This window comes from Lissotriton vulgaris, chromosome 3_1 (genome assembly GCF_964263255.1).
Source record: "Lissotriton vulgaris chromosome 3_1, aLisVul1.2, whole genome shotgun sequence".
Lineage (NCBI taxonomy): Eukaryota > Metazoa > Chordata > Amphibia > Caudata > Salamandridae > Lissotriton > Lissotriton vulgaris.
The window spans coordinates 1,812,102,089-1,812,124,733 of record NC_141689.1 but is presented as its reverse complement, the minus strand read 5'-3'; the positions used below and the strand labels follow the sequence as shown (position 1 = coordinate 1,812,124,733).

At 45.3% G+C, this 22,645-nt stretch overlaps 1 protein-coding gene across 1 annotated transcript in view; it reads left to right on the top strand.

The window, feature by feature from the left end:
- OTUD4 (OTU deubiquitinase 4) overlaps positions 1-22,645 on the top strand; it is a 577,225-nt gene that overhangs the window by 133,769 nt on the left and 420,811 nt on the right. The window contains exons 4-5 of the mRNA XM_086962254.1: positions 13,424-13,470; positions 16,803-16,875. Coding sequence (XP_086818380.1) covers positions 13,424-13,470; positions 16,803-16,875 — 120 coding nt within the window. The remainder of the gene's footprint in view (positions 1-13,423; positions 13,471-16,802; positions 16,876-22,645) is intronic.

The following is a 22,645-nucleotide window of genomic DNA, read 5'->3' as shown; positions in this document are numbered from 1 at the left end:
TCTCCCAAAGGTTATCTCCCCTTTTCACCTAAACCAATCTGTAGAGTTACCGGTGTTTTTCCAAAACTCAGACTCTGTAGCAGAAAGAACTTTACACATGTTAGATGTTAAGAGATCTCTGCTATACTACATAGATAGAACTAATTCCTTTAGAAAGACAAAACAATTGTTTGTATCTTTCTCTCCTCCAAACAAAGGCAACCCTATCTCTAAAGGTGGGATTGCCAGGTCGATTGTTAAGTGTATACAGATATGCTATCAAAAAGCTAAACGCACACTAACAGTTCCTCCTAGAGCACACTCTACTCGCAAACTAGGAGCCTCTATGGCTTTCTTAGGAAATATACCATTAGACGACATATGCAAAGCAGCAACATGGTCTACACCACACACCTTCAGTAAACACTATTGTGGTGATGTGCAAGGAAAGCAGCAAGCTGCAGTAGGCCAGGCTGTCCTTAGAACACTGTTTCAGACTACTGCAATGGATACAAGCGACCACCGCTAGGGGAGACACTGCTCCACAATCGATGCATAGTGTACAATCTGCAGCTCATATGCCTCGAACGGAAAATGCTACTTACCAGTATGCATCTGTTCTTGGCATGTAGAGCTGCAGATTTGTACACGCCCTCCTGCCTCCCTGGACTTGTATCCATTCCAGTTCTCATCTTATTTAGATGCACACGCATGGACATCCCTTTTTTTCTCTTCACTTCTACTAACTCCATCATTTCCCATCATGGCGAAAAACAATCTAAGGATGGAGTCGATGCCCATGCGCACTATTGTCCAAAGGGAGGAGTCACCTATATCGTGACTACAAAGACTTCTCCAAGAAGACAAAAACCTGCAATCATCTGAGCCCAACACCAGGTAACGATCTAATGCATAGTGTACGAATCTGCAGCTCTACATGCCAAAAACAGATGCATACTAGTAAGTAGCATTTTCCTTCTCTCTGTGCATCAACTTTTATTTCTCCTTGTCTACTTTTCTCTGCTGTCTCTTTTTGACAAATGCCATTCTGGTGGTAGAGAGAAATTCCTAACGGATACTCAGTCTGTCTGTGGCACGATTCTCACACCATTGTGAACTATGAAATGATTCACGAAAGGCCTTTCAAGAGACCGAGGGACATTGAGGGAATTTTTATCGGAGCCAGCCTGGGTGAGCTTGGTATGCACCAGGAGGCTTCATTTTCATCTCTCCTTAGGATAACGATAGGCAAGTCAAGGCCAGCTCGAAATGGAAGATTGGAGCATGTCCACCAGACATGTTAGACCTTTTCAAGAGCTCAAACATCGTTGCAGATCAATCGGTCAGGTCACCAATTTGTTATGTTATATTCGGGAACACGTTTAGCCACAAGTATGACATTTTTTAACTCCGAATACACATGCTTTCTTCTGCGCAAAACAGATGCCAGAATTTCTTCTGATCCATAGGCCTCACAAGCCTCTCTCTCATTGGCATTGGGCCTTTTCTTGTCTTGTGTTCCTTCTTGGTTCTAGCACCAAACACTAGGCTACAATTATAACACATTGAAGCATGTCTGGAAGCCCAATGGCTTCATCAAAAATGATGTTTCATTGAGCTGTTTCTCTAATCTCTATTGTGGTGTGTCCGAAGAGGAGCATGCTTCAAACTATCCCATTTCTGAAGGCTTTTGCAAGCCAATTGATTGTGACTTCTTTATTTCGGAAGGGATGATGGACTAATAACGATGACCTAACTACTAAAGCTAAGTGGTCAGTTAGGAAGCATTAGCCTCGCATCAAAATACTTGAACTGAGAACAGGCTGTCCTAATTATAATGTCTTCCGACTCTATCCAGACTAACACCACCACCACAATGTATTACCTCAACATGCACAGGGAACAAGATCTAGAGTTTACAGAGATAATTTGGAACTGGTTTATATCAAAGAACAGTCACTTCACAGTAGTGCACCTTGAGTATTACAAACGCAAGCTCAGATACGCTCAGCCAGAATGGCGATTGCCCACCTTCAGTATTACAAACGCAAACTCAGATACGCTCAGCCAGAATGGCGATTGCCCAACCACAAAGTGCTTTAAAATATCTTTATAACAATGGCAGAGCCAGATTTTAAATTGTTTGCTGTTGAGTGTAATGCACAATGCTTAGACTAAATTTCTAGGTTACCTGATCCTTGTGGCGCTCTGTGTGTGTGTGTGTGTGTGGTGCTCTGTGTGTGTGTGTGGTGCTCTGTGTGTGTGTGTGGCGCTGTGTGTGTGTGTGTGGCGCTGTGTGTGTGTGTGTGGCGCTCTGTGTGTGTGGCGCTCTGTGTGTGTGTGTGTGGCGCTCTGTGTGTGTGGCGCTCTGTGTGTGTGGCGCTCTGTGTGTGTGGCACTCCTCTGTGTGTGTGGCGCTCTGTGTGTGTGGCGCTCTGTGTGTGTGGCGCTCTGTGTGTGTGTGGCGCTCTGTGTGTGTGTGTGGCGCTCTGTGTGTGTGTGTGGCGCTCTGTGTGTATGTGTGGCGCTCTGTGTGTGTGTGGCGCTCTGTGTGTGTGTGTGTGGCGCTCTGTGTGTGTGTGGCGCTCTGTGTGTGTGTGGCGCTCTGTGTGTGTGTGTGGCGCTCTGTGTGTGTGGCGCTCTGTGTGTGTGTGTGTGTGGCGCTCTGTGTGTGTGTGTGTGTGGCGCTCTGTGTGTGTGTGTGTGTGGCGCTCTGTGTGTGTGTGTGTGGCGCTCTGTGTGTGTGGCGCTCTGTGTGTGTGTGTGTGTGGCGCTCTGTGTGTGTGTGTGTGTGTGTGTGGCGCTCTGTGTGTGTGTGTGTGTGGCGCTCTGTGTGTGTGTGTGTGTGGCGCTCTGTGTGTGTGTGTGGCGCTCTGTGTGTGTGTGGTGCTCTGTGTGTGGTGCTCTGTGTGTGGTGCTCTGTGTGTGGTGCTCTGTGTGTGGTGCTCTGTGTGTGGCGCTCTGTGTGTGTGGCGCTGTGTGTGTGTGTGTGTGTGTGTGGTGTTCTGTGTGTGTGTGTGTGGCGCTGTGTGTGTGTGTGTGTGTGGCGCTGTGTGTGTGTGTGTGGCGCTGTGTGTGTGTGTGGCGCTGTGTGTGTGTGTGGCGCTGTGTGTGTGTGTGTGTGGCGCTGTGTGTGTGTGTGTGTGTGGCGCTGTGTGTGTGTGTGTGTGTGTGTGTGTATGTGGCGCTCTGTGTGTGTGTGTGTGTGGCGCTCTGTGTGTGTGGCGCTCTGTGTGTGTGTGGTGCTCTGTGTGTGGCGCTGTGTGTGTGTGTATGTGGCGCTCTGTGTGTGTGTGTGTGGCGCTCTGTGTGTGTGTGTGTGTGGCGCTCTGTGTGTGTGGCGCTCTGTGTGTGTGTGGTGCTCTGTGTGTGGCGCTGTGTGTGTGTGTATGTGGCGCTGTGTGTGTGTGTATGTGGCGCTCTGTGTGTGTGTGTGTGTGGCGCTCTGTGTGTGTGTGTGGCGCTCTGTGTGTGTGTGGTGCTCTGTGTGTGGTGCTCTGTGTGTGGTGCTCTGTGTGTGGCGCTCTGTGTGTGTGGCGCTCTGTGTGTGTGTGTGTGTGGTGCTCTGTGTGTGTGTGTGTGGCGCTGTCTGTGTGTGTGTGTGTGGCGCTGTGTGTGTGTGTGTGTGTGGCGCTGTGTGTGTGTGTGTGGCGCTGTGTGTGTGTGTGGCGCTGTGTGTGTGTGTGGCGCTGTGTGTGTGTGTGTGGCGCTGTGTGTGTGTGTGTGTGTGGCGCTGTGTGTGTGTGTGTGTGGCGCTGTGTGTGTGTGTGTGTGGCGCTCTGTGTGTGTGGCGCTCTGTGTGTGTGTGTGGCGCTCTGTGTGTGTGTGTGGCGCTCTGTATGTGTGGCGCTCTGTGTGTGTGGCGCTCTGTGTGTGTGTGGTGCTCTGTGTGTGGCGCTGTGTGTGTGTGTGTGGCGCTGTGTGTGTGTGTATGTGGCGCTCTGTGTGTGTGTATGTGGCGCTCTGTGTGTGTGTGGCGCTGTGTGTGTGTGTGTGTGTGGCGCTGTGTGTGTGTGTGTGTGTGGCGCTGTGTGTGTGTGTGGCGCTGTGTGTGTGTGGCGCTGTGTGTGTGTGTGGCGCTGTGTGTGTGTGTGTGTGGCGCTGTGTGTGTGTGTGTGTGGCGCTCTGTGTGTGTGGCGCTCTGTGTGTGTGTGTGGCGCTCTGTGTGTGTGTGTGGCGCTCTGTGTGAGTGGCGCTCTGTGTGTGTGGCGCTCTGTGTGTGTGTGGTGCTCTGTGTGTGGCGCTGTGTGTGTGTGTGTGGCGCTGTGTGTGTGTATGTGGCGCTCTGTGTGTGTGTATGTGGCGCTCTGTGTGTGTGTATGTGGCGCTCTGTGTGTGTGTGTGTATGTGGCGCTCTGTGTGTGTGTGGTGCTCTTTGTGTGGTGCTCTGTGTGTGGTGCTCTGTGTGTATGTGGCGCTCTGTGTGTATGTGGCGCTCTGTGTGTATGTGGCGCTCTGTGTGTATGTGGCGCTCTGTGTGTGTGTGGCGCTCTGTGTGTGTGTGTGTGGTGCTCTGTGTGTGGCGCTGTGTGTGTGTGTGTGGCGCTCTGTGTGTGTGTATGTGGCGCTCTGTGTGTGTGTGTATGTGGCGCTCTGTGTGTGTGTGTGTATGTGGCGCTCTGTGTGTGTGTGTATGTGGCGCTCTGTGTGTGTGTGTATGTGGCGCTCTGTGTGTGTGTGTGTATGTGGCGCTCTGTGTGTGTGTGGCGCTCTGTGTGTGTGTGTGGTGCTCTGGGTGTGGTGCTCTGTGTGTGGTGCTCTGTGTGTATGTGGCGCTCTGTGTGTATGTGGCGCTCTGTGTGTATGTGGCGCTCTGTGTGTGTGTGTGTGGCGCTCTGTGTGTGTGTGGCGCTCTGTGTGTGCACGGCGCTCTGTGTGCCCCTCCCTCGCTTTGCCCCCCCCCCACTGTCCACTTATGACCGTCATACTTACGCGCAGCGGATGCGTACCGAAGGTGCGCCAAAGGTAAGCCCGTCAACGCCCGTCCGCGCCTGGACCGCGCCCAGTGCCAGACCCCGTGGCCCCCGCAAAATCCACCCCGCCCGCATAACTTACGACGCCGCAACCCTCTTAGCACTCAACCCCGGCCGACTTCCTGACTGCCACCAAGCCGCCCCAGGACACACCCATGGACCCTTCACCTGCCACTCCTGCAAGTTCGGCTGCATCAAGACCCACACCAAATCCACAAACTCCAAACAGAGCTCCGACACTAACCACCTGAAGTGCATCCTGCTCAACACCCGCTCGGTCCACAGTCACGCCATTGAACTCTGGAACCTACTTGACACCACATCGCCGGACGTCGCCTTTCTTACAGAAACCTGGATGAACGCCTCATCAATGCCCGACATTGCCATAGCCTTCCCTGACGGCTACAAGATTATCCGTAAGGACCGCATCAACCAAACAGGAGGAGGCATCGCCATTGTTCATAAGAACACCATCCGCATCACGACCAGCTCCGATGACATCCTCACAGCCGCCGAACACCTTCACTTCCAGATCCACATCGACCCCAAGACCACACTCAGAGGCACCCTCATCTACAGGCCACCAGGACCCCGCACACAATTCAGCGAAGACATCACTGACTTCATCAGCCCACACGCCCTTCCCTCCGAGGACTACATTCTACTGGGAGACCTCAACTTCCACCTGGAAAAGAACAACGACAGCAGCACCACCACCCTTCTGGACAACCTCGCCAATCTCGGACTCACACAACTTGTTGATACCCCCACCCACTATGCCGGGCACATGCTCGAGCCAATCTTCTCCTCCAGCAAGCACATCTCCTTCAATCACACCACAGCGCTCCATTGGACAGACCACAGCTGCGTCCACTTCAACTACAAAAAGACTACGACCCACAACCAATTCCCCGCAGAAACTGGAACAAAATTACCACCGACCAACTCTTCACATCACTTCACCAAAACCCTCCTGCAAAATCATCGGACCCAAACCTTGCAGCCACCAACCTCACACAATGGATCACCATCAGCGCTGACGAATTAGCACCCTTGAAAAAACATCAAATCAAGCAAGGTAGCAAAAAAGCCCCCTGGTTCAACGATGACCTTAAGAAATCCAAGAAGATCTGTCGCACCCTCGAGAAAGCCTGGAGAAAAAACCCAACCACTGACAACCTGGCCACCTTCAAGAAAGCCACCCGCAAACACCACCAACTGATCCGATCCACCAAGAAATCAGCATTCAAGGATCGACTCGACAACAACGCACACAACAGCAAGGAACTATTCAACATCTTCAAAGAATTTACCAACCCCACCGCCGGCACCAACGGCATCACTCCCTCCCAAAACCTGTGCGACTCCTTAGCCTCATTCTTCCACAACAAAATCGCTGACATACATAACAGCTTTGAAAACCAGTCCGAAGACCAGTCCACCCCACTCACCTCCGAACTAAAACCCCCCTCTAACAACCTCTGCACTTGGAACCCAATCACCACTGAAGACACCATCCGCCTGATGAACTCCATCCACTCAGGATCGCCAACCGACCCATGTCCCCACCACATTTTCAACAAAGCAGACTCCATTATCGCACCCCATCTCCGAGACGTCATCAACTGCTCCCTCAACTCCGCCACCTTCCCGGAAAGCTGGAAACATGCCAAACTCAGCGCCCTCCTGAAGAAACCCACAGCAGACCCCACTGAACTCAAGAACTACCGCCCCATCTCGCTCCTCCCATTCCCTGCCAAAGTAATTGAGAAAGCCGTCAACAGTCAGCTCGCCGCCTTCCTCGAATCTAACAAATCCCTCGACCCCTCACAGTCCGGCTTCCGAGCCAAACACAGCACCGAGACCGCCCTCATCGCAGCAACAGATGACATTCGAACACTACTAGACAACAGAGAAACAGCTTCCCTCATCCTACTTGACCTCTCCGCAGCCTTCAACACAGTCTGTCACAGCACCCTTATTCAACGCCTCAGCAACGCCGGAATACAAGGAAAAGCATTGGACTGGATCATCTCGTTCCTCGCCGGAAGAACCCAGAGAGTCCGCCTCCCCCCTTTTAGATCCGAGGCCACCGAAGTCATCTGCGGCGTACCACAAGGATCATCACTCAGTCCCACCCTCTTCAACGTATACATGAGTCCCCTCACATCCATCGCGCGCCAACATAACCTCAACATTATCTCCTACGCAGACGACACCCAGCTGATCCTCTCCCTCACCAAAGACCCAAATACCGCCAAAACTAACCTACACGAAGGGATGAAAGATGTAGCCGAATGGATGAACAGCCGTTTAAAACTGAACTCAGACAAAACGGAAGTCCTCATCCTAGGATCATCCCCCTCCGCCTGGGACGACTCATGGTGGCCACCGGCCCTGGGAAACTCACCCATACCTACGGACCACGCACGTAACCTAGGCTTCATCCTGGACTCCTCCCTCTCGATGACCAGACAAGTCAACGCCGTCTCATCATCTTGCTTCAACATCCTACGTATGCTCAAAAAAACCTTCCATTGGATCCCCACCAAAACAAGAAAGACGGTCACCCACGCACTGGTCACAAGCCGCCTGGACTACGGAAACACCCTTTACGCCGGAACCACAGCCAAACTACAGAAAAAACTCCAACGCATCCAAAACGCCTCAGCCAGACTCATACTAGACATCCCCCGCCAAGCTCACATTTCCGGTCACCTGAAAGACCTCCACTGGCTCCCCGTCAACAAAAGAATAACCTTCCGTCTCCTCACCCACGCACACAAAGCTCTCTACGACCTTGGACCCGAATGCCTCAACACGCGCCTGTCCTTTTACACCCCCACCCGCCAACTACGATCGTCCAATCAAGCCCTCGCCGCAATTCCACGCATACATAGATCCACCATGGGGGGAAGATCCTTCTCCTATTTAGCGGCCAAAACCTGGAATTCTCTCCCCACCCACCTCCGCCTTACACAGAACCACCTTTCCTTCAGAAAACAACTAAAAACTTGGATATTCGATAAGTAAGTACCCCCCTCCCTCAAGCGCCTTGAGACCCTCTGGGTGAGTAGTGCGCTATACAAATGCTAAACTTGAACTTGTGGCGCTCTGTGTGTGTGTGTGTGTGTGTGTGTGTGTGTGTGGCACTCTGTGTGTGTGTGTGGCACTCTGTGTGTGTGTGTGTGGCGCTCTGGGTATGTGTGGGGCTCTGTGTGTGTGTGTGTGGCGCTGTGTGTGCATGTGGCGCTCTGTGTGTGTGTGGGTGGCTGTGTGTGTGTGGGTGGCTGTGTGTGTGTGTGTGGGTGGCTGTGTGTGTGTGTGTGTGTGTGTGTGTGTGTGTGGCTGTGTGGGTGGCTCTGTGTGTGGGTGCAAATGCAATAGGTCTCGCATTTGCGAGAGATTAAGCTATTGGCATTGTATATGACAATGCCATTTATTTATGTTTTAAAAACAAAAATGTCATCAGCAATGCCAATAGCTCTAACTTTAACAAAGACGAGACCATTGCATTGTAAATGCTTGTTCGACATTGCATTGATGCATATAAATCAGATAAAAGTATTATAAAAATTGTTTTATAATGGACAGGTCTCTCTATACTGGTCTTCTTTACCAGCTTGTTGTGGAAATTATCTGAATTGTGTACTTTTTAACCAGTGACTTTAACCTACACCTACCCATCACGAGCACGCCAATTCCCCCTTCTTTTCCTTTTTGCAACCTTATATCAAATATAAAATAGGGATTTAATTCTAGTATATAGAATAAACAGACTTTAATTTAATTACAATTGTTCTGGCGTTCCTGTTTCATATTCATTGTAGGTCTTTGAAATATATCCTTGGTACGTAGTGGTTCTCTACATGCTATTAAATACTTGTGTTGAATTTGAATGCAGCACACACTAGATACAAATGAATTTAGTTCTCCATAAATAAGTCTCGGACCAATACTCTTTTATTTCTATCTGTAAGTCTAAGCAACTCTAGAGCTGTTTGCTGTGGGATGGCTTCGCCTAATGAGGACATTGTGAGGTAGATAATTTTCAATATCCTTGTTTGCTACTTCTAGCCTTATGGTCCATTACCTTTTAAATCCGGAGTCTTCTCCGCCCCATACGCTCTCATGAGAGATGTACCAATTCCATAAATGCCCCGCACCCTAACTGGAAATCACTTCTTAATTTTGTCAAGTGTAAATAAACGTACTCTGATTCAAAAATAGGTACACTGTGACTGAAGCTTTCTATCGTAACCTGTTTGCATAAATATTCCTTAGCATATGAAGCTGGGTAAAGGCAGCTTCATCCAGCCGAGTGAAAGGCAATGACAAAACGTTAAAAAGGGTATGCAAGCCAGACAGCAACAAGAAGGCCAGCACACACTAACAATGCCTCATTCTGAGTTCCAGCGAAGGGCTCCGCCTCCCTCAGAGGAGACAGTGAGGCACGAAGTGATTTAAGAATCCCGGGTTGGGCGAGGCACATTTTCTGGAGTCAGGTGAGCACTGCTTGCTACAGTTTACTCGCGCTTTGAAGCCACTCTTGAGTGGAGTAACCTGAATACAAAGGGCACAGGTGTAAAACATAGCCACTTAGACATGACACCAGATAAAGTAAAGCAACATTAGCTACAATCCAAAATGATCTGACACCCGGAAATAAAGTGTAACGCTTGTGATTCAGGAAAAGAGGCCTGAATGAGGTTGAGTGTATAGGGCTGATCTACTCTGTGAAACCAGATTCAGATGAATCCCCTATGTCACAGACTTAAGGGTGGCACTACTGAGTCGTATTTTGCAGAACAACGTGACAAATGTTTTAAAAAAGTAAGTAATGTTTCTCAAATGATAAAAACATATCTAGCATTAAAAAGCAGATTAGCATCTTTGTAGCAGACAATAAAATTTCACAAATACAGGGCAGAACATACTGAAGAGCATCTGAGTTGCAATAATCTCATAATAGTGGGTGCCTCGTGAGAGGTGATCGATTACACACTTCCTTGAGTCCCTGCTTCTGAGAATTAGTGAGCCTAGAGAATTTTTTTTAAATGCTTCACTGTGAATTGGGTGTACAAAGGGCATGCTAAAAAGTCACCACCGGGTTCACTGTGTCCTTCGCCAAAGAATTCTGAACTATACGAACAGGTACCCAAAAAGTAATTAAGATATGTAAGTGCCCTGCATGCTCAAAGGGAATGCAAAAAAAAATGCTGTGTTTGCCCCAGGTGGTACACTATGGTCTGAACTAATAGCAAGAAGAGCCTAATGTATGATTCCGCATCGCAAAACAAATATGTGCAAATTGGCTTGTATACCGGATTGCAATTTGCAATTCACCCTAAATATTAGTACATTGCATTGCAAATTGTCCATTTACAGGCAGTTGCACAGCAATCTGCTTAATAAATATTTATTTGACAGGTCACAGTTTACAACCCACTGGTAACTAGCTGTGAATGCAGGGATTGAAGACTGTAAGGTAAAAAAGTCCTTTGTCCATGCATTTGAATTCATAAAAAGGGATATTTTTTTCTAAAAGCAGCCCATGTCCATAAAAGGGAACACCTCGGAGAGGGAAGAGTCCTCAAGGCATTTAGCTGGACTCTGGAATTTTAACCAGATAAACAGATATAGCCCACCTCATAGCGTAGAGTTGTGATCTATTTAATCAGAGTTTTTATAAAGTACAAAAATCCCACAGGGCATGTCCGAGAGCTTGCTGTAGGTAATACACGTGCCAGCAAGTGATGATGTTCTGGGAACTCTCCATAGAAGAAACATGGCAAATCTCTCCAAAGGTGGAAAAACAGTTGGGATCAGAATATTTGCTGATCCTAAACACATTTTAATGTTTTAGTGGCGGCCTGTATTTGGAACTGGGCTAGGTTGTAGGAATTTAGACGTAAAAGGAAGCGGAAGAGATGCTTTTTCTCGGCTCTTCTGATTTTATGTAGTCTTTTCCAACACTTTTTTGTTTGGTTGAAACACAAGTAGATTATACAAGTTCTTTGGCAAAGCTAGAGTAGCTAAATCTATGCTATATGGCATCCAAAGATTGACTTGTGAACAGTACTCCGATTCTGAAAGGGAGATCTCTTTTTAATCTAGAGCCAGTGAAAGGATTTGAGGTCCTTTGTAATGTGGTCATTGCGTATTAGAGCACAAATGAGCCACACATAAGTTTGAATGCTATGAAGCTTGTCTAGAGATTTCTGAAGGCGCCACATGAGGATGCTGTTAGGCAGAAGAGACAGGACCATGTGAAGATCAAGGTGAGCCTTTGGGCGAAAAAGAGGAAATATTTGCAGCAGGAGGCACACTTGTTAACTATGTTCGCATGGTATGCGAAGTTAAAATGTTTCTCAGCTATAACACCTGTATTGTGAACCTTCGGAACTAGCAATGGTCTGACGCACTCTTGAAGTCAAACCAAGTGAAAGGAAAAGTTGTGTGATCAGCAGGGGCCCAAGCATGACGTCTAACTTTTGACTGTTTGGGCAAAGCCAATTTTAATGGATCAGCTTGTAACCATGTGGCATTCCTTGGAACCTTCCTTCAATTTGAGGCAGATCTGTTACATAATCTGTGACAGCTAATATCTGGTGTGATATGTATCCATTTTGTGTACGCTGAAGAAACCAAGTAAAATTGCAGAACCTAATTGGTTACTGTATATGATAGTGGATATCGCTTACTACTCCCGACCTTACCGCCGGCGTTCAGAGCACCGCCAGATGAGAGAGGGCCATATCCTGCACAGCTTATCCACATCTTCCGATCTCCAACATGTAATTAGAAATATCTGGCCCGAGGTCTAGCAATACAGCTTAAAAACCAAATCATATTCCATCTACATCCACCTGACAGATTTTTGGTCACGCTACCAGCTCTTCATTATTCAGATTCAACTATCAAGACCTACTAAATTTCTTTGCTATCTACATAGACGGTCCCCCCTAACGACTCTCGGACGTAATACCATACTTAGAAAGGTGGTTTTTTAGCTACACCCGAGGCCGAGAATGCTGCTCATATAAATAACGGAATACTAGGAACAGCAAGGAGACATCCAGCTCTGACGCATGACCGACATAATATAAAAAATCTTCTTATCCCTATATTTCTTCACATCGAGTGCTACACATTGTTCAAAGACGGGACACCTGATGAAGGCTCTCATGCCGAAACGTGCGTAGTGTGTGTTATCCTACCGCCTTGCCCTCATCATCATCTGAGTCTAATATTCACTCGTGTGTGTTTTATAGATGTGTGTTTTTTATATATTATCCCCTCTTTTGTGATATGATACAATATGAAATGCTATGAATGTACAAACCTTATATCATGACTTGTTATAAATGTGAAAATTCTACATAAAATAAGAAAAAGAGGAAAAAATTCCCCACCCCAAAAAAATTGCTCTCTGTATATATAAACAAAATACAACAAAAAAAATCATTTATTTCCAGAAATAATAAAAAATCTAAATAATAAATCTACTTTAGGTGTTGAGTCTACTTGTAATGGGTTTTTATATATAACGGTATTCTTGAGAATAACACATTACTAGCTGTAGACCTTTTTCAAAGAATGTTTATTCCCTATGTATAGCTGGTATAGTTTCCATATAGGGGTCCCCAACTTCCAAACCAAAAGCATTCCTTGGAACCTTCCTTCAATTTGAGGCATATCTGTTACATAATCTGTGACAGCTAATATCTGGTGTGATATGTATCCATTTTGTGTACGCTGAAGAAACCAAGTAAAATTGCAGAACCTAATTGGTTACTGTATATGATAGTGGATATAGCTGATGAAAAATAAGCTCCAGTTTGTGGGTGTGATTGAACAGGAAGAAAGTGAAATATTTTGAGACACTATCCACCATGACAGCATATGCAACAAAATGTAACTAACCAACCAATAAGAAGGTTGTAATGAATAGCGTCATATAGCATCATATCAACTGACAAACCTGGAATCACCAAGGTACCCGTTTGCATTTTGTCTCGTTTTAGTTTTGTAATGATATCTTTTTGTGTGCTCTTTGGATGTTTTCTTGGCTGTGCTCCTGTTTTGGCGACTTAATGCACTTCACATCCCAAACAAGGGTACAATACTGGCAATTATGTTTCAGGTGTAGCACATATAAACGATTTTGCCCTTGAAGAGATTTTTGGCTTGAAGACCTAAGCTAGAGATTTTATTCATCAAAGCAAAAACCCATTTGCATTCCTTTGCGAGAATTACCAGTACTGAATTTTCGATGCAACCACACTCTTATTGTCATGCCTCTTCTGACAAAACCAATGACTTTTTAAAAAGATGCTAAAACCAACTGGGAGAAAGATAATTAATGGCTAAGAAATGAGTAATTGTTTTATGGAAAAATATGCAAACTGCCTGTGTGTGGGAAGAAATCGCAAATTGAGAGCTCTTTTTCCATTTGTTTTGGAATACAGGAATGGGTCGGCCAAGTGGAAATCAGCGCACTCTCCCTCATGTACAAGTAAGATGCATTCACATGCTTGTGGAAAGTTGGCTTTTTTTGGCTTGTTAACACAAGTGATTTAATAGAGTTGCAATCTTTAGTGAGAATAATTCTTCACTAGCCTACTTCCACATATAAAAATGATGTATGTAAAAACACAGGAAGAACTTTGAGTAGAGAATTTAACTCCGTGACAGACTATGAATTTGTACCTTTGTTCAAACTCCTTCATAGTTTGTTCATTGACTGCCCGTTTAGTCACAAATTTCCTGAAATGTCATTAATATGTGGTGTACGAGCTGTATGTTATTATACGTGTATAAAATATTTTGCTGGACAGTTTGTCAATATATAGTTTTCTTCCTTGACCCTCTGATTTATTTTTTGAGTCCTATGTTTTTTGGACTTTTTAATGAATAACCAACTTACAAATATGATTGAAAATAAAAAATCCACGTTACGAATTTATCCAGCAGACCTTTCCTGTTTTCTAGCGGTACTCCAGTGCTCTTCAGTTCCTACTTACACAACTCTTTATCACTATCCAACTCAAACGCAGAATAAAGAATATTGCCAAATTGTTATTTGTATATTTTAAAAATTGGTGCTCTGCATTTCGAGGTCTTTTGATCACAAAATATTTTCTAAGGATTGATAACAGGTGGTCACAGAGACTCAATATTTGGTCCATGGTTGCGGAATAACTCCTTCAAATATAACTCTGTACAGTTAGTGGAAAATGTCGCTAGGAGCTGCATACTAATATTTCTAGCATCTGACAGACACCATCCACCTGTATGGTGCTTCCAGCAGTGGTTGACAACGGGTGTAGGAGGGAGTGGAAGTCACCATAAAAAGTGTTCCACACTGTGGGACCTAATCTAAAACTTCATTTTAAAGTATGCTTAGTAGTACTATGCTAGAACTACTAAACACTTTACAAAAAGTCAATGTCTCTGCCTCTCCTATCTTTTATGTGTGGAAATCTGCACTCTGACTACTGAGATCTCCTCACATGTTGGTGCAAGCTGTTGTAAATGTGGGAGGCACAGTGGGAGTGACTGGAAAAGGAGGAATACTTACCACTACTGGGAAGGGATTTGGGGAGGAGGAAAGACTGTTTAAAGAAGGACTAGGGAGGGTGTTAAGGAGGGACATATACCCACCCAATAAAGAGTAACGCCATTGCTATTCACAAATTGCATGTTTATAGTTAATACAGCCAAAAGGACCCAAAACAGTTGGAGTAAGACCAGCACCACACGTGTCCAACCACTGGTACTGCAACACCCTCCCATAGAACAATAACAAAGGTAGCGACCTATAATAGAACCCCATGGGAAATAATGACAAAATGAATTAATTTATTTTAAGTGTATGAAACCTACTTTTTTAATGTTAAGAATTTAAATATTTACATTAAAATTGTGTTTTTAAAATATTGTAATTACCTTTTTGTTTTAAATGTAAAAAGAAATGTACCTTTTTATTATGATTACAAATTAATTCTATAGCTAGCTTTCCGTAACTTAATACATAATAAATTGATATAACATTTTACTTTAGACAGAATTTTATAATAAATCGTGGAAAATATTTTAAATCTACTTGAATTGGTTAAATGTTTTCAAATTTTTTTAAATGTGTATTACTATTCAAATAAATATATCTAAAAGTAATTTTCATTTACAATTGAAATTATAAAAGTACTATTATTTTTAAATTATACCATTTTATATTTTCCCTATACTTTGCCACTAGGAGATGTCCACCCCAGTTGCAGGGGTCTAGACAGGTGTGCAGAGCATAAAGTAGAGTCATAAAGTGCAGAGTAGTAAGTTTACAGTCCTGAATGACGTTTTTGGTGATCCCCACCTCCTGTCTCATTGCGTGGGCACATGTAAGTCTACTCTTTTGAGTATCTTTACACCTGTAAATGGGGAATAGCCTAAAGCTGTAAACTTACTTGAAGGTGTGAGAGTAATCTTATATGTGTAGATTTACTCAAGTGAACGTTCACCTTTTTTCTTAATACCCTCTACTGATAGTGGATTCTCACTCTCTAGTGGCAGTGTTAGCGTTTCCCTTCCCTTTTTTTTTTTTTGTTTGAATGCATCTTTATCATCATAATAGAACATTGATGGCTAGTTTTTCTTCTCCGTTAAGAGGTCTGAACTGACATGCCTTTGGAGTTATACAGCACCTTTGTGACTCAAGTGTACAAATATGAAATACCCACTCCCCTGTACTTGGGAGATGTGCTTCCTGACAGTGAGAGGCAGATAAGTAATAATAATAATAGGAAGATGGAGTGTATTTGCTGCACCCCCTTCCCACGCTCCTCCTTGTTTCGGATTGTCCCTAATATGCTATATCGTTTCCAGTGAATGGGATAAGCATTTTCAGAGAAACTTTTGAGAGTTCTTTAAAGATTAACATGAATTTTCTTTGTTTTCTGTACTTCTATTGGGATGATATTCCATAAAATATTTATGAATAATGGTGCCTGCTTAAGAAAGATCATTAAAACAACAAAGTATATTAAGGTTTCGTACTTAAAATGAGAACCAGAAAAAAAGGCTGATTGACAAAAAGAAATGCAGTGCTCTGTTGCTCTCCAGCTAACTTTGCTCTACAAAAATGGATACCTGGCTTGTTAACTCACATCTGCACATGAGGAAAGCAGCTGACTGCTTCATGGGTATGAACATGGAAATAATGTTTTTAATGTTAGATAGCACATGAAAACGTTATGCTTATTACATGTCAGTGGGTATCCTAAACCCAATGCACTGTCTGATATTCAGAATTTATCATCCACCCTGTTTTGTTTGCCCTTTCTCCTCCATCCTGTATATTTTACTTTACCAAAAATCAGGGGGTCAAGGGAAAGCTGCAACTAATGCAGTACTATTTAGGGTCTGAGGTTAGCCGCCCTGGGACCTGGCCACCATTAATGATCTGACATACTAGTCCAAAGGAATTGTGAGTACTATGAGTACAAATGGTGCCAGCTTCCACTGCCTGCAGCCATAAATAATAGAGCCATTGACCTGGGATTAGCTTTAACTCGCTAAGCCATATGAAGAAATTCTCGCTCCAGTACCAACCGGCCCTATTTGTAGAAACAGAAGCCTGTCCTATTCCTATTGTACATGCAACTAACCCCTTAAAATTCAACAGAAATGTTGCCACCCTGTAACAGATATATTCACTTTCCTGTCATGTTTTCATATTTTTCGTAAGTTTAATATGATTGAAATACAAATGCTTCTTTTTCAGTCCCAACAGTGTTTTATTGTTCTTTAAGACTTGTTAAATTATGTTTGATTCTTCTTGCTTTTTCTCAGGAAAGATTTTGTCATTTATCAAGAACCTAATGCACCTCCATCGTGTGTAACTGAAAACAACTTTCCCGACAAGGTAAAGACATATTTTAATCTTCAGCAAAAAATAAATTGTCATAGAAGCAGTATTTAAAAAAGGAGTAACCTTTATTCTGCGGCATAGGGATATGCATATGAGGTTTTATTGCGGGGATCTTAAATCTCAGATACTGCATTAAATATTGACAAATATTGCAAAACGTTCCAAACAAATTGGCGTATTTAACAGTTAGATTTACAGGTGATCCAAGAGGTACACTACTGAAATAGTTCAATGTTTTTGTGGTGTGCCAAGCAGGCCCAACTCTCCAGATAGGCGTTTGGTGGTGGGCCTTCCCATAAATGCCTTTTAAAGAACTTGGCAATTTTTTTCCCCACTGCAGTTTCCTTAAAAAAATTGTATAGAAAGCACAAGGTTTTTCCAGCAGTCATATAAAATAGGTATGCAGTTTCTAGTGGCATTCTTTCATTTTCAAAATGCAATTATGAGTCTTCTCAGTGTTTATTCTCTGTCTAAAGATCATGCTGCTCAGTGAGACTTGGACCTAGTCTGACCTCTGTTATGCATGCCACATTTTCAACCTGTGACCACAAGCAGCATAGATTTCCTGATCCTAACCAGCTCTGATTTGATATCGATCTTCCAGCTAGAAAGATGAGTGTGGTGTAGTATCAACAAGGCTTTCATTTACACAGTTCCTTCTTTAATTTCAAAGGTATTAATGGAATTTCACTTTCAGCTTAGATCTCGTGCTTCTTTGGCTAAAGTTACTTTAAACACTCACATTTTTTTATAAGCATATATGTTTTACATAGGACGGACAAAAACCTTAAAATGCCCAGAGCTTCTGTTTGTCATGGTATGACGGCTGGCAGTAAATTGAGTTAAGTCACTGTTGCTAGCTCTCAACCATTTGAATAGCTTACAACATCGAAGGAGGTCAGGCTCCTCGACTTCGAGCTTGCTACATCAAAGGTAATATCAAAAGCCTTTCCAAGACACTTGTAGTGCAGCAGATTTGGCCGCTCTGCATTATTTTTGCAAGCATTGCTCTAGCACATATACAAATGTCAGCTAGGTGCCACAGAGTTCACCACAACATATTAACTCAACGCTTGGCTGGGCATATGCAGTTTTCTCCCGCCCCACTGTGGAATTTTAAACTGAGAAGGGATTTTTCCAACCACTTTTGAAGGTGGAAAATCGTAGCATCAAAGTAAGGAAACATTAGCTTAAACGTGATTCCAGTGCACTTAATCATTTGCCTCCCTCCTTTCTTCCTATTCTGCAACTTGTAAAAATATATATGTATATATAATTTAGGAATGGGTGTAGTAGAGGGTGACACAAAGGGAAGCGGAGTTCACACAAGGAGGGCTATTCAGCAATGGATGGCTTCAAATTCCTTTTAAAGTACCAGCATTCTTATTAGACAGAGATGCTTTTTCTTCAGCCCTTTTGTAACTGTTTGTGGCTTATAGTCTTTAGTTCTTTGAATTCATTGTTCAGGATCTGTGGTTTTACTGTTCTTAAACATTAATGCCTCCATTCCTGCATCCATAGGACGGTCAGTCACAGTCATAAATGCACAGAGGTACATAGACTGACACACACAGATATGCAGATACAGGCATCCACAGACACATACGGTCAGATGAAGCCAGTCAGATAGACAGCCAACATAGAAAGATGGGCGCATATGGACAGAAAAACCGATGAATAAACAGAAGATAGATGGACAGACAGACAGACACTGGCACAGTCAGACACATTCACTCACACAGATTCCCACAGCCTTACTCTGAAATCCAGTGCCCATTCTGAATCATTTCTCAGTTGGACTTTGCCTACCTTCCATACTTTCCTGTATGTAATAAACATACATTCTGAACAGGCAGTGATTAAGAAACTCCGGACGACTGGGTAACTAATGTGGAGGCATGTTACAGACAGATGGTCGAACCTCCGCTTTTGGTATGACTTGTACTTTCCATCTTACTTGAAGGAACCTATTTATTTATGTGCAGTTGACACTTTATAACTTAAGGCTGTGAACCCAATAGAGGCTTGTGATTCGTTTATTGGTTATGGCTTCACCAGAAACTTGATGGCATGTTTTCATATTGATAAAATAAAGTCCTTTTTAGGTCTCACCTGAGCCAGCGCATTCGCTGTCCGGAGAGACATTTAGTAGGGGCTTTAAAAAGTGCTACCACAAGCTGCTTTAGCTGGCCTAGCGCTTGCGTTCACGCGCGCAACCACCAGCTTTATCTGTCTTTCCTCTCACTTGATTGCTTCCTCAATGCTCCTCCGCCCCTCCCCTCCCCCGCTGCGTTGCGCTGCTTACACTTTCACGTGCGGTCAATGCTTGTTATGCTTGAATACTCCGCCATTGTTGATTTCAGTGATTTGCTTCTCACCTCTGCTCCTGCAAACAGTTAGCTTCGTGTTAAAGCAATTCAGTGTCCGAAGGGCATCGCTGTTACCCGACCTTTTCATCCTTTAGTCGCATCGGGCACTACACCGACATGGCTGACTTCATGGGGTGACAGCACACTTTAAAAGTTCCTGTAAGAGGTCTAGTGCGAAGGCAGCTGTCGCTACTGAACAGCAGGGTTGGACAGGTGCGAAAAATAAGCCCGGGCACAAAATACATGCTTGTAGAGAGGCATGCCTGACACATTTGTACTTTTTTTTTTGTTATTATAGTCGTGCCATTAAGTAATTCTGCCAATGACAAATATGACTATAAACCACCTTTCACGGCCGCGCGGCCAATGCTCGTCTTTCACTTGAAGTCTTTCCCTTTCCTCCATGCTTGTTTCACATGCCCCACCCCCTCCCACCATCCTCCCATGTGCCCTTCGTCTTATCTCCCTTCATGGCTTATCTTTCCAATACAAACATCTTCATTGACATGCCAACAAATCAAAAGTTTATCTTTTGCTTTCGTGGCCTCCTTCCTGCCATCCCACCTTTGTGTGAAGCTATTAACTACCTTCTGGCTGGGGTGGGGAGAGGGGGGGTAAGAAAACACACAGTGAAAAAGAGGCAAAGAAAAATTAGGAACATGCAGCCCCGTCGTTCTTGTACTGTTTCTTCCTGACCCCTTTTTAGTTAGATGTTTCTCCCCGCTTGTATGTTTCTTGTCCCGCTCTCGCTTATTTACTTCATTTGTGTGTTTATTTTTTCTCACCAGAGCTCCCTCTAGTCTGCTCTACGCTATAATCTCTGTAGGTTTATTTGATGCTTTTATTACATGGAACTGGGGAACGGGCTTCGCCTCTCGGCGTCGGTTCCACAGCCTATGATTCTGGCGAAATCACATAATATCATTGCGTGTAAAAAATAAAAATCTGTACCTTTCTTCTCTACCACTAACTTTAGCCTCCGTTGTCCCTTCTTCCACTTCAGGCTCCATCTACATCTTCCGTCATCTCTAGGTGTGTTTAGTCAGGTCTTTCTCATTCTTTCCATTCTCAGGGGTCTCCCTCCTTCTGCAGGGAGAGTTAATTGACCCCCGCCCACCTCCTGGGCCGCATGTGCATCCCACAGCAGTGTCCCCGCCAACCTCCTTCCTCGCCGAGGGGGGTGGGGCTGATAGGGACCTGTAATTACGACTTCATTATAGGGTGCTCATATGTGGCAGACCAACGGGGCTTCACTTTCAGCACCCTCCTTCTTTCTCCCCTCATTATTTCCTCTCTTCTGTCTATTGAGTTACTCCTCTCAGTTCCACCCTCTCTTCTTTGTCGATCCTCTGTTCCTACCTACCCCTAGTGGCTCAACAAGGGAGCAGTGAGCCATAATGAAAGCAAGTAAAAAGAACCCCACGCCCCTCTGTTGGTGAATCAAATAGTGGCATATGTCAGTGCAGTGCGCCTGGTACCACTGCACCTTCTGCACTATTCATATCTAAGCCGCTGCACCTCTCTGTCTGCTGGGGACTGCATGAATGTTTGAATGCTTGCGTATGACTGTACGCTCACCTGGGACTCCGTGTGTATGCGCGAGTGCAATTTGAAAAACAGTCAGAGAACCATCTTTATAGTTGCCCTGTAACTAGTCCGAGCTTGAAGGCTGCAGTTCAAGAGCATTAAAGAATTTGTGGGACAAAGATCTTGAGTTCGTAGGGTATTTGAGTATGGAAATAGAGATGTGGCTAAAAAGACTAGCATTGGCATAGCCAATAGGTCTCGCTTTTGGGAAGTATTTAGGTTAGAGGCATGTGGGCTGCTGAATTCATATCTGTGCATAGATCGCCGCCTAGTGTTGGGTCCGGATGATTGCACATTGTTGTCCTGGAAGAGTCTTCGAAGTATCACGAGATAGGTGGCTTCTCCCCTGGACTACAGTGCGCATGGGCATCGACTCCATTCTCAGATTGTTTTTTTCCGCCATTGGGTTCGCATGTATATTTGTTAACTCAAGTTCGGAATCGATAAAAAACTTTCTTTTTGGCCAAAAGGCCTTTAGTTATCGTCGGTATTGTCTTGCGATCGGTGCCCAGTTCTGTTCCAGCTCAGTTCCCGAGCCGGACATCCAGAGGAGCCGCGTGGCTTTTCGGCACTGAAGGCCCGGTCGACGTCAGAGGCCTTATCGACGAACCATCATGGAACGGAGCCCGCTCAAGAGATGTCCCGTGAGCAACTCAAAATATCCTCACATCGACGTCCACCCGGTGTGCAACAAGTGCCTGTCGCCGGATCACGATGAAACCAGCTGTATGGCTTGCTCTCGTTTCCGCTCCAATAAGACGATTCGACTTCGACGCGCAGCGCGCAAGGAGGCCCAGCAGACAGCACCTGACCCGGTGAACATTTTCGATACCGAGGAGGATGAGGGAGTCGAGAGAACCTGTCTGATCCTGCATCGGAGATCGACTCCAGCTACAATGCTGATATTGAAATGGTCGATAATGAAGACGTCGTCGACGAGGTAGGAGACGACGATGGGGCCTTTGGGGCCGTGGAAGATAGCTCGAGCGAGGAGCTAGGCCCAACCGTTGGTACGGGGGCCGAGACCGAGACACTTAATAAGGCTCAGGTCAAGGGATCGCCACATGGCCTTACCCAAGATCTTACACTTGGTTCTACAGCCTCGCCTCAAGGCCCGGCTTGGAACATTTCTAAGGAGCCACAGGTTGACCGATCGAAACCGAAAGTGAAAGCATCGGTGTCTACGCAACCGAAAGCACTGGAGGCGAAATCGAAACCAAAAGTGCGTATTGCTTTGGTCGGCTTGAAGTCCTCTGAACTATCGGCACCGACGAAGCATAAAGGTGTTATCGACCCAGTGAGGTCGCTAAAGGCTGTCGAGCCGAAGACTGGGACACCGAAAAAACTGGTCAAGGACGTCAACCCAAAAAAATCGGCGCCGAAGGCCGTCGACCCAGACAAAGGACTCGGAGCTCCGAAGGTTCTCGATCCTCCGAGTCGACCAGACAAGGCTAAGAGCGGTACGAACCTCGAGTCCACGCCTGGCGGTGGCTCAAAGGAACCCGTCGAGCCGACGCAGCCGTCCGCCTCCTTTTCGACGCAGGTGTCGGAATCGCTAAAAAGAATTAAGGAGAAGGCTTCAACTGTCAGACTCCACCAACGAAGCCTACCAGTAAACCTCAAAAATCGTCGGCGCCCATCCAGTTCACGCTGCCGCCAAAAGTGGTACTTAAGGCCTTCGCCCCTAAAACGGCCGTCGAAGCGTCTAAGAAGGTGTCCACGGGGCCGAAGCCCACAACTGCGGTAGTGGTCACAAAGCATCGACAACCTCCGCTTGAAGAGCTGTCGGAACAATTCATCGACGCAGA